The following is a 13,032-nucleotide window of genomic DNA, read 5'->3' on the forward strand; positions in this document are numbered from 1 at the left end:
TCCCATGTTCTGTTCGAACAACTGCCTCTAGCTCATAGAATCCTTCAATATTTCAAGTTGAGACTTGAATTTTTTCTTCAGTTCTTTCATCTTGAGAAATGCTGAGTATGTCGTTCCCTTTTGGTTTTCTAAGTTTAGGTCTTTGCACATTTCATTATAATACTTGACTTTGTCTTCCAAATCTCTCCTTTTAAATTCTGTTCAGCTCTTCTACCTCATCATTTCTTCCTTTTGTTCAAGCATCTCTACACTGGAAAGCAAATTCCAGAGTCTCTTCTGATATGCATTTTGATCTTTTCCTTCTTTCTTGTCTTCTTAATGACCTTTTGCTTTCTTCCTGTATCATATTCTTGATGTCATCCTACAACTCTTCTGGTCTTTGATCATTAGTGCCTAATGTATCAAATCTGTTTTTAAGATGATCTTTAAATTTAGGTGGGATATGCTCAAGGTCATGTTTTGACTCCCATGGATTTGTTTTCACTTTCTTCTCCGCCAGCCTGAACTTGCATATGAGCTATTGATGGTCTGCTTTATAGTCTGCTCCTGGCCTTTACTTGGCTCATGATATTGACCTTTTCTACTGTCTCTTCCCACAAATACAGTCAATTTGATTTCTGCATAGTCCATATGGTCAGTTTCATGTATATAGTCGTCTTCTACATTGCTTTAAAAAAGGTATTTGCAATGAAGAAGTCATTGGTCTTACAAAATTCTATCATGTGATCTCCAGCATCATTTCTATCACCAAGGCCATATTTCATAACTGCTGAGCCTTCCCTCAGTTTCCAACCTTTGCATTACAATCACCAGTAATTACCAATACATCTTAATTCCATGTTTGATTAGTGTCACACTGAAAAAGTTGGTATATTTTTTCAATTTCAGCATCACTGGCTTTAGTGGTTGTTACATAACCAGCTTGAATCATAAATGTTTGTAACATAAATGGTTGGTACCAAACTGGCTGCAATCCAATGTGGTAAGTGCTCTAATATAAAAACTATGTGGAAGAGGAACATAGAGGAGAGAGAGGGAACAATTCCCTTATCAGGTGGCAGACTTCTCAGAGAAGATGGCATCGGAGCTGATTTTTGAAAGGTGCACAGGAACTGAACTTTTTATTGCATGTAATTTCAATTAATGTAAAGTAAATTTCATAGCATTCTGTGTATGTTAGTTATTGTTAGGTGCCATCAAGTCAATTCTGATTCATAGTGGCCACTTGTACAACAGACTGAAACACTGCCTGGTCCGTCCTGTATCATCTTTTCAACTATTGCTGTTTGAATCCATGGTTACAGTCACTATGTCAATCCATCTTATTGAGCGTCTTTCTCTTTTTCTCTGACCTCTAACTTTACCAAGCATGATAGCCTTCTCTGGGGACTGGTCCCCCCTTATAACATTTCTAAAGAATGTGAGAGAAAGTCTTCTTCCAAAACAGATTTTTTGTTCTTCTGGCAGTTCATAGGAGATTCAATATTCTTTCCCAACACAATAATTCAAATACATTATTTCTTCTTCATTCTTTTTTATTGATTTTCCAGCTTTTATATACATACATATGAAGCAATTGAAAAAGCTGTTTTCAATTGCTTATGTCAGGTGCACCTTAGTCCTCAGCTTTTTAACATGTTAAAGAGATCTTTGGCAGCAATTTGTCCAATGCGATATGTTGTTTAATTTCTTGACTGCTGCTTCCATGGGCTACATTGGACTGTTGCTGTTGTTAAGTGCCACTGAGTTGGTTCCAACCCATAGTGACCATGTGTAGGGTTTCCGAGGGTCAGCTGGTGGATTTGGACTGCCGACCTTGACTAGTGGCTACTATATTGGGCAATAGACCTCCAAAACAGTGGTTCTTCATTCTGACTACATATTTCAACTACTTAGTGAGACTTTAAAAGACAATATCCATGTTGGCAGAAAATTGACAGAGGCAGAGAAAGATACTGAAAGTAGTAAAATGAGGGAATAGTGTAGTTACAGAACTTCCAAATGGAGAGGAAGTCAAGATTTCAAGAAAGAACAGACTGTTTTAAACTTGGAAAAAAATAAATACTCATATAATTTGGGTGAAGGGGAAGGCAATATACAATAAAAGGGAAGTTGGCAAAAAATGATGGAGGCATGGGAGACATTGGGAGGAGTGAGTTTAAGAGTTTAAAGGCAACAGAAGTAAGTACTATTATACACACAATCCAGCCAAATAATGGTGATCTACAACTCGATGGCACTTGAAAACAACAACAACAAATAGATGTATCAATAGACAACCAGGATAAACAGGTGTGGGAGGGAGAGTAGGGGTAGAGCCACAAATGCATATAAGTTTGATAGAGGATATTTGTACAGGGGTATTTATTTACCTTTGCTGTAAATATAACCATGAATGTGGTGAAGCATGTTGTTGTTAGGTGCTATCAAGTTGTCTCCAATTCATGGTGACCCTATGCACAACAGAACAAAACACAACACAGTCCTGTGCCATCCTCACAATTGTTACGCTTGAGCCCATTGCTGCTGTCACTGTGCCAATCCATCACCTTTAAGAAAGGTCTTTCTCTTTTTTGCTGGCCCTCCACTTGACTAAGTTTGATGTCTTTCTCCAGAGACTGTCCCTCCTGGCAACAAGTCTGAATTCATGGGACTAATTATTTCATGAGACAAAGTTTTACCATCCTGGTTTCTAAGGAACATTCTTTACTTCTTCTAATATAGATTTGTTTATTCTTCTGGCAGTCCATGGTACTTTTAATATTCTTTTCCTACACTGTAACTCAAATGCATCAATTCTTCTACACTCTTCCTTATTCATGGGCCAACTTTCACAGGCATATGAGGCTATTGGAAATACCATGGCTTGGGTCAGGTGCACCTTAATTCTCTTTGCTCTTGAACACTTTATAGAGCTCTTATGCAGCAGATTTGCCTAATGTATACAGGGAACAAAGTTCTGAAAACTTCTTAGACATAACCAAACACCTTGAAGAATGAGTTTCTGGGCCTGGGAGCTCAGGACCATGGTCTTGGGGAACACCAAGGTTAATTGGTATAACACAGTCCACAAAGACACTGTTATACATCCTACTTTGTTGAGTAGTGACTAGGCTCTTAAAAGCTTGTAAATGGCCATCTAAACTGCAACTACTGATATCTCCCTGTCCAGAAGAAAAAAAAGTGATGAAAATTGAAGACACATGGAAATAATTAGTCCCATGAATTAATGGACCAGGTGAGCAACAGTCTCCATGACCCTGAGACCAACAGAACTAGATGATGCCTGACTACCACTACTAACTATCAGAAAGGAATCACTTTAGAAGGTCCTAACAGACAGGAGAGTCCTGGTGTGGCGCTGTGGGTTAACACGCTGGACTGCAAAGTCAGTTTAAACCTCAAGGTCGGCAGTTCAAGCTCACCAGCTGCTCCTTGGAAACCCTATACAGGGTCACTATGGGTTGGAACCAACTCTACAGCACTTACAACAATAGAGAGGAAGAAAAAGGTGGAATAAAACTCAAAATCATAAAGACCAGACTTACTTGTCATAGATCAATGGGACCCTTGAGCCTATGGCCCTTGTTGTTGTTATGTGATGTAGAGTTGGTTCCGACTCATAGTGACCTTGTACAGGGTTTCCGAAGCTGTAAATATTTACAGGCGCAGAAAACTCATCTTTCTCCCGCAGAACAGCTGGTAATTTCGAACTGCTGACCTTGTGGTTCGCAGTCCGATTCGTAACCACTATGCTACCGGAGCTCCTTCTTAGTTACCCTTCAAGTCTAGAAGTGAATTCACCCTCCTAGTTCAATTTTCAGCCAAACAATATTGTGTATAAGCAGGATGATAACATTGGTGAGATATGCATGCCTTAGACTTATCAACCATTAGAGATCAAAAGGGCAGCATTAACCCAAGGACAAAGTTCAGAAGAGCTAGGAAAGAAGGAGGAATGGAAACAGGAAGCACAAGAAGGAAGTAGGATAAATGATGTTTCATTAAGGAGATTGTAATCAATGAGATGGAACAAAATGCGTGAATTGTTCAACACAAAACTGATGATCTGCTCTGTAAACCTTCACTCAATTCTTAAAAACAAACAAACAAACAAAAAACCCAACAAAACTGTTAATATCCAGATCCCATCAGCAGAGATTCTTGCTTAATTGTTCTGGGCTAAGGTCAAGCATGAGTTTTTGTTGCTGCTGTTTTAAGTCCTCCTAAGGAGCTCTGGTAGCGTAGTGGTTACGAATCGGGCTGCGAACCTTAAGGTCAGCGGTTCGAAACTACCAGCCGCTCCGCGGGAGAAAGATGAGGCTTTCTACTCCCGTAAAGATTTACACCCTCGGAAACCCTATACAGACATGGTGACTATGAGTCAGAACCGACTCGACAGCACATAACAACAACAACAGGGCTTCTATTGTGCAGAGAATCATGGGCAAAGAGAAGGAAAGTGAAGATTCAGAAGTCTTGATAGGATCTCATTTTAAATTTCTTCTGTGCAGTAATCAAGCTATTTTTTCTCTGGATTTTACTGTGTTTTAGTCACAGCTCTGCTGGAAGAGCCATGTTGACCAACAATACCAACTCAGTGAAGGGGGCCTGGGCAGCCATTTCCTGTTTCCCACACATTCTCTTCTCTCCCTTTGGCAGGGTTCGTGTGAGCCAGGATGGGCAGTTTCTGCACTACATCTTTCCGTACCAGTTCATGGACTCTCCTGAGTGGGAATCACTGCAGCCCTCTGAGGAGGGGGTATTTCAGGTAATAGGGAGCCCCATGACAGTATTGCTCTGCTCTGTCCCATTGTAATCCAGCAATATCTCCACCTCCACCTTTCCTCTCACATCTATCCACTGAACCCCTGCCAGTATGCGAGGGGTGGGCGTATTCTCACATGGAGAGAGTGTCTGGGCTCTTGCCTAGGTAGAGCAGTGTAGGGAGGTACTGACCCTGACAACTTGGCCTAAAGCTCTTCCAAGAGATCCTAATGACCTTAGTGGGTAACTTAAACTCTTTTTTGTGAACCACAACTCAAGTCCTTTTCTTTCTCACATTCGTTGCTTATTACCAGTCATTCTGAACCACTAGTACTCCCTAAACATGCCTGCAAAAATAAAAAATGACACCATTCCTCCCGCAGCACACTCTGCTCAGCTGGGGTCAATCATTGCAATGACCAGACAAACTCAGACACCATACTCACAGTTACGAGGTTTATTAGGGTTACAGTGCAGGATGAGAGAATGTTTAGGGCACAGTTCTTCCAGTCAGGACAGACTCTCCTCAGCCATGTCCACAGGCAGGCCTCTTTCTGCCCAGCCAATGTTACAAAGTTCTTTTAGGGCTGCTGATAACTGCCCACAATACATACCACTCCACCATAAACCTCAGCCTAATGGCATTTGGCTCTAGTTCCATGGGGCTGTAAAACTAGCTCCCCCAATCAAGTGCTTGGAGGCACCCTACTCTGCAAGCAAGTCTTCTGTCCAAAGTCACTCCGCTTTACCTGCTCTGTCAGCTGAGACGCTCCCCGCTTTGTCTTGTGCTCTGACTCTTGGTTGTGCTGCGGCTTCTGTGCCACTCCTTCAGTGTCATAGTTTTCAGTCCCTGGGTTGAGGAGATTCCATGCACAGGAATCTGGGGCTCCAAACATTGAACTGTACTTCCGGCTCGTCTTTGATGATAGTGAAATTCCTCGCTTCTGCTTCTGAAAGAGTTCATTGTATACCCATGTTAAAGTTCATGTTTTTATCATTACAATGAACTCTGGGAGCCATTCACAACTGAATCATACCCTCTTAGCAGTATCTTCTCCTACCTTATCTTACTCAGACTTGTTGTTAAGTGCCGTCAAGTCAGTTCTGACCCATAGCAGCTGGTGAGCTCAAACCACCAACCCTGCAGTTAGAATCGATTTTGCAGTCTAGCGCATTAACCCACCACACCACACCAGGACTCCTACTTAGACCCGGTGGACAAAACTATTGTTTGGTGGGAGTTACAGACTATGGGTAGAAGAGCCATATGAAGTCATTCACTGCACTGCATTACCACATTGTTTTACAACTTCATGCCTTGACCGCTACTGTCCCTCTGTCTGAAACGCATTTCCATTTCTACACTAGGTTATGACATCTCACTTCCTCTGGAAGCCTGCCCACATTGACCTCATCAGTGCACACCCCCATAGCTGATGATTACCGCCTGGGTGCCCGTTCTGCTCCTTTGACTTAATGCTGACTGGTACACATATTACTCTAGTCCAGTTATCTGGACTCCTTTCTGGTTTCCACATGGTAAACTCTTTGAAGTGAAAATCAGGGCTACTTCTTCTCTCTAACCCTAGCCTCCAGAAGACAGTACCTGGAACACAATAGATGTTCATTAAATGCTTGCTGAGCTGCCATGGCAGTGGGCAATTGGTACCTTAGAGGACTCTGTGGAGCATGCATATACATGCAGGCAGCATGCTCCAAAGTGGGAGCCTGGCTACTTGGCATCTATTCTGTCAATCTGTCAGACTTCAGGCTACCCTTTTACTGAGTAGCTAGCGTGTGGCAAGCATTATATTTTATATTGTCTCCATGGTTTTCACAACAACGCTTTTAACTGGTGAGAAAACTGAGGCTCAAAATTATCATGTAATTTACCCCAAACCCTACACTTAAAAAGTGACAAATTTCTCTAGATCAATGTATGTTTTTTGTTTTTTAAATAATGGGAGGGAGCACCAGGACAGTGCTAATAGGAACTTCACCTAATAGGGACTCCCAGCCTACACAGTTGCAGATACTGGGCTCCATGTGTGTTCTACCATGCCTGACAGGGAGTCCTGTAAGCTGGTATAAGCCAATCCCGGAAGAGACACATGCCAGGCATGGCCACCTGGTTGCACTTGCTTCTGTCCCCACCCTGACTCTAGGAGGATGGAGACTGAGAGGCAATCTTGATTCCACTGCTAGGACCACCAGCCACAAACCACCTCCTATCCTTTCCCTCCTCTTCCCCCTGCTCAGCCCTGAAACACACCTTCTCTTATAACCCAGCAGTCTCCTTTGGGCATTCCCTCAGCTCTGTGAATCTCCGATAGAGCCAGCCGGACCAGTGCTCTATTTTTGATGCTGACAAAGAAGAACAGGTGGTGGGTAAGCCGGGTATCCTCCCCTAAGTTATGCTGCAACCCCAGATGGCCTCTCAGCCTGGAATGTAGGCACAGTCATATAACTCCCATTTTTATTTTTAGTTTGTGCCCCAGTGGTAGCAAGGAGAGCCACGCATTTGCTATTGGCTGTGTAAAGTCTCATTTCCTCTTTGTAAATGCCAAGTAGTCTCCCAAGTTACAGTTCATCCTGTCCTTGCCTTTTACGATTACAGTCTTTGTTGACTGAGAGAACATTTACAGTGAATGCCTGGATCATAATTCATATCGTGTTTAACACAACTCAATCCACAGTCCATCACACCTCTCAGCAATTCAATTAAGTAAGAACTTATTGATTGTTCAGCACTGTGACACTGTCATTCCTCACCAAAGAACACAGGACAGGGGGTACACACAGAAATCACCATTATTTTTCTCATTTGCATTGTGTTTGACTGGACTTAAGGCCTATATAAGTATGTTATCTCATTTAATACATCCAATCAACCTCTGAAGTAAGTATTCATGAAAAAACTAAATGCTTGTCATGAATTGAATTATGTTCCCCCACCCCAAAATATGTATCAACTTGACTAAGCCTTGGTTCCTAGTATTTCATGGTTGTCCTCCATTTTGAGATCCGATGCGATTGTTCTATGTGTGGCAAATTCTAATCCCTGCCTGTGGTTAATGAGACAAGATTAGGTTATGTTAAAGAGGATTAGATTTGGTATGTTATGTTCATGAGGAAGAATTAAAGTGGGATGGAAACCCTTACTCAGACCAAAGCCCTAATCCAACATAACGGTGGTTTTCCTGGGGTGTGGCCAGTATCACCTTTTATCTTACAAGAGCTAAAAGGAGGGAGACATAAATAGAGAAGGAGGGACTTTGACCACCAAGAAAGAAGAGTCTAGAGCAGTGTGTGACCTTCTGACCTAGGATCCCTGAACTGAGAACCTCCTGGACCCCGGGGAAGATTGATGCCAAGACACATGGAGATCTCCAAGGAATGCTGGGTCCACAAATGTTGAAAGACGACAAGATCCTTCCCCAAGAGCTGACAGAGAAAGAAAGCCTTATCCTAGAGATAGAGCCCTGAATTTGGGCTTCTAGTTTTCTAAACTGTGAGAGGATAGATTTATAGTCGTTAAAGCCATCTACTTGTGGTCTTTCTGTTATAGCAGCACTAGATAACTAAGACACTTACTAAAATTTTATTAAAGACATATGCATATGTATGTAGCAACCAACCAAGAAACTAAGGACCTCTGAGAAAAGATTTTTTTTTATATATAAGACATGAGAAAGTGATATTAGATTGCTTTGCAACATATAAAATTGTTAGTCTTCACTTGATTCATTCATTTACTTCAATAATGTTGGGCACTTATTATATACTATTACATTCCAGGCACAGTTAAATGTGCTTGGGATATATCAGTGCACAAAACAAAGGTCCCTCCCCTCATGCAATTTGCATTCTGGTAAGGAAAACAAAAAATAAGCCACAGACATAATGGATAAGTAAATTATGTAATATGTTAAAGGATAATAATTGCTAGTTAAAAAAAATAAAGTAGGGTAAGGGAGATATGGTTGCAATTTTAAATGGGGTCATCATGGAAGCCCTTGTTAAGCAGGTGACATCTGAGTAAGATCTGAAGGGGAAGACAATGTGAGCTCTGGAGGTTGAGCTTATCAGACATATGGGAGAGCCAGTGCAAAGGCCCTGTGGTGGAAGAGGGTGGAATGTTTGAGGTTCAGAAAGGAGGCCAATGTGGCTGGAACTATGAGGGAGAATAGAGAAAATGGCAGGATAGGAAGTCAGAGAGGTGATAAGGGACTCAGATCATGGAGGGTCAGAGCTTGTTTTCTATATAAAGCCAAAAACATTCCCTCATGGAGTGGATGTAGTGTATGAAAAAAAGAGATCAAGAATGACTCTAAAGCTTTTGAGCTGAGCAACTGGAAGGATGGAACTCCTGTCAACTGAGATAAGGAAGGCTGCAAGTAGAGCTGGTTTCAGGGAAAGACAAGAAGTTCAGTTTAGGACATGTGGACATGTGAGTGGAGATGTCACCAAGACAGTTAACTATTAAGACTGGAATTCATGAGAGAAGTTTGGGCTGTAGACATAAACTTTGGAGTTATTGAGCTCCTGTGGCACAGTGCTTAAGCACTTGATGTTGACCAGTTGCTCTGCAGGAGAAAGATGTGGCAGGCAGTGTGCTTCCCTAAAGATTCACAGCTAAGGAAGCTCTCTGGGTATGTTTTGCTGTGTCCTACAGGGCTACTATGAGTCAGAAATGACTTGATGACAATGGGTTTGGAGGTTGAGTCACCTAAGTGAATGAGAGAAGGGGTTTAAGGCCTGATCCCTGAGATGCTCTAACCCTAAAAAGTTGTAGAGAAGAGGAAATACCAAAGGAGTCTGACAAAGAGCACCTGGAGATGCAAGGGACCCTAGGAGAGTGTGGTATCCTGGAAACCAAGTGAAGAAAGTGTGTCAGACAGGAGGAAACAATCAATGAAGTTGAACACTGTAAAACATTGACCACTGGACTCAGCAATGTAGAGGCCATTGGTGAACGTCACAGACAGCATTTGTGGACAGTGTTTCGGGACTGCTAGGGACAAAGCTTTATTGGTTTGAAAGAGAATGAGAGAAGAATTGAAGACACCAAATAGAGACGTTTTCTTAGAATTTTGCTTAGTAGTAGAGCAAATTAATGGAGTGATAGCTAGCCAAGGAAGTGAGTTAAAGAAAAAGGGATTTTCACTTTTCAGTTTTGTTCTATTTTAAGAAAGAAGTAGCAGCAGCATGTTGTGTTCTTTGTGTTCAGTTTTAAGGATATTATATCCAGTTTCGTTCTTACTCATGCATACCCACTTCATGTTCAGTACCTTGCTTGGGAATTGCTGGTAAGTGTAGATAAAGCATAAGCTATGTTAGGTTGTGACAAATACTTGCTGAACTGTTAGTAATGGGCAAATGGTAAGTATTACTTTCAGGATACTTTCTCATGAAGCAACATGCTTAATTTGTCTGATGTAACACAGCTGGTAGAGTGGCAAAGCTGTTACTTGAAACCAACTTCTGGCCTTGGTGTTTTAACTTATGGCCCTGACTGCAATTTTATTTTTTGTGGGTGGGGATGAAAGAGGAATTGAATAAGAGAAATGAAGGTGGATTATTACAGAGGGAAGAGAAGAGCAAAGGAGTGGGGAGCAGGATCTGGTAGACAATGCAGGAATTAAGCAGTTTCCATATAGTCTCTAATGATGAATTTTGTAAAGTCAGTCCTACCTTTAATTAGATAATTCATTTAATGTTCTTAACACAATGCCTGGCACACATTCACCTCTTATTAATAAATGTTAACTACTATTATTATCACCATCATCATCATCATCACTTCCAATGTCTTCATCCACAAATCCATATCAGGAACTTGCTGGCCTTCTCATTATTATTAAAGTTCTGTGGGCAGCTCATTCTATACAATTTGTGGTTCTTATAACCCTTTCCCTTATAGGTACACCTCATTTTGTTGTGCATTGCTTTATTGCACTTGGCAGATATTGTAATTATTTACAAACTAAAGGTCTGTGTTGAACAAGGCTGTGGGTACCATTTTCCCAAAAATATGGGCTCACTTCATATTTCTGTGTCACATTTTGGCCATTCTCACAATATTTTAAACTTCTTTTTATAAAGCCATTGTACACTTAGTCGACTGCAGTATCGTGTAAACATAATTTTCGCATGCATCGAGAAACCAAAAAACGTGACTTGCTTTACTGTGATACTCACTTTATTGCAGCCGTCTGGGGCCAAACTGCAATACTCTGAGGAATGCCTGTACTATCGTAAGCACATTTTCATCTGAAACTTTAATTTTAAGGTTTAATTTTTTCAGTTTTTTTTTAAGTGCTGTCGAGTCAGTTCTAACTCATAGCGACCCTGTGTAGGATTTCCAAAGAGGAACTGGTGGGTTTGAACTGCCGACCTTGCTGTTCAAACAGACCTTGCAGTCCAGCGCATTATCCTGAAAAGTCTTTAATTGGACTTCCTCCCTGAAAGGCCGAGAAAGGATAATAACACATAGCTTCTTCAACAAAAGTGCTGCCATTTGCCAAGGAAATGTGTACTTCTCCGTGCTCAACACGGACGCCCACATTTCCTAGTTTTAAACTTTCCCTCTCTGTCCTTGAACCTTCTCAGGTCACTCTGACAGCTGAGACGACATGCAGCTACGTTTCCTGGCCCCGGAAAAGTCTCTACCTTCTGCTGGCTAAAGATCGATACATCTCCAGCCTCTTCTCAGCCTTGCTGGGCTATGACATCTCCGAGAAGCTCTACGCTCTCAACGACAAACTCTTTGCTAAGTTTGGGCTGCGCTTCGATATCCGCCTCCCCAGCCTCTACCACGTCCTGGGTCCTGTGGCCCAGGATGCAGGGCTAGAGTCTGAGAAGAATGATGAGGAAGTCTGTGATCCAGCAGTGCCTCCGCCTCAGGCCCTGCCCACATCTGTCCAGAAAACAACCCCTTGTCCTCCTCATCCTGCAGTCACCAATCCTCTGGCACCTCATTCCAGGGCCAGGGTGTCCAGGTCTGACAGCGGCGTCGTGGGTGAGGACTCCACCAGTCTGGTGCTGGAGGATTTTGAGGAGGTGTCAGGATCAGAATCTTTTATGGATTATAGGAGTGATGGGGAGTACATGAGGTGAGGGGAGAGCTAACACGGGCACAGTCACCGAGCTCAGGATCCTGTGTAAGTACTCAGAAGGCAGCTGCCACACCCTCCTGCCAACCACTGGCCTTAACTCCGCTTGAAAGGGCAAAAAACCATTTCATGGAACCCGTGCATCAGAAAATGGCATTAACCTAACCTTGCAGGTAGCAACTAACTCAGGGTGCATGCTAAGCATGAAGAGATGTTTAAACTATACATGTTTAACAGTCATTACCACTTGAAAAGAGAACTGGCTGATATTTTAAGCAGGCCAGTTGTTTAACTCTTTTCCAGGTTGTGTTAAAAGATGGAACTAACAGAGACTTTGTATGTGGCATGCATTCTAAAGCAAAAAAAAAGAATTGTCATGGTTTAAATCCTACTGGATTGTCTTCTTGGTACAGTCAGTCCCGCAAAGCTGTCTGTATTTAGTCAGCACTGGGCAGGTATCCCTGTTAAAACTGCACATTGCAAAGAGGCTTGGAATTTCAGGTTAATAATGTGTGAGGAGGAAAACAATCCCTCCTTACTTCCTTCTTCCCCAGAGGAGAACATACTGACTACTCAAGCAGAGAACAGGAGGCTTCTGTGAGTAAACATTACTTTGCTTATATAGGTATACTGCAGCCTGGCTTTCCTTAGCAAACCACACCTCTGTGAGGTAGAGTGGGCATGAATTTCGGAGGGCTTGAAGACTCAACGGCACTTAACAACAACAGCAATGGTGTGGGAAGACTTTCACAGCTCAGGAGTGTACAAAAAAGGTTGTATTTGGTAGTTCTCAGAAATTGCTTTCATGTTCCCCCCAATTGCTCTCACAGCACTGTAACACTTTCCTCAAGGACTCCACCCAGCCATGACGGAGGCCTGTATTTTCCTGAGGAAAATACCATTCTTCCCAATTGGGAAGGCATTTCTAAGTGAGGGGCTCTTTCAGAGACACACCATTCTTTGGGAAATACCAGCAAATTTTCTAAGAAATTAGCCCAGTGAGGAAAGCTTCCAGGGTATGTCAGGGGATGTTTATACATTTTGAAACACAGGTTATATAAGTGGTAAAAAAGGCTAGAGAGGACAATAATATGAGGTTAAATATTTGGTTATGTTACAGATGTGGAGTTTGTAATCTTGCAATTTGAGG

General features: G+C 42.1%; 1 protein-coding gene across 1 annotated transcript in view; it reads left to right on the plus strand.

Annotated features, from left to right (window-relative positions):
• The window catches only part of POPDC2 (popeye domain containing 2), a 21,719-nt gene extending 9,833 nt beyond the window's left edge, over positions 1–11,886 (plus strand). Inside the window, exons 2-3 of the mRNA XM_006864151.1 lie at positions 4,663–4,771; positions 11,380–11,886. Of these exons, the coding sequence (XP_006864213.1) occupies positions 4,663–4,771; positions 11,380–11,886 (616 nt within the window). The remainder of the gene's footprint in view (positions 1–4,662; positions 4,772–11,379) is intronic.
• Positions 11,887–13,032: the final 1,146 nt, after the last annotated feature.

The sequence above is a fragment of the Chrysochloris asiatica genome, unplaced genomic scaffold (assembly GCF_000296735.1).
Source record: "Chrysochloris asiatica unplaced genomic scaffold, ChrAsi1.0 scaffold00061, whole genome shotgun sequence".
Taxonomy (NCBI): Eukaryota; Metazoa; Chordata; class Mammalia; order Afrosoricida; family Chrysochloridae; genus Chrysochloris; species Chrysochloris asiatica.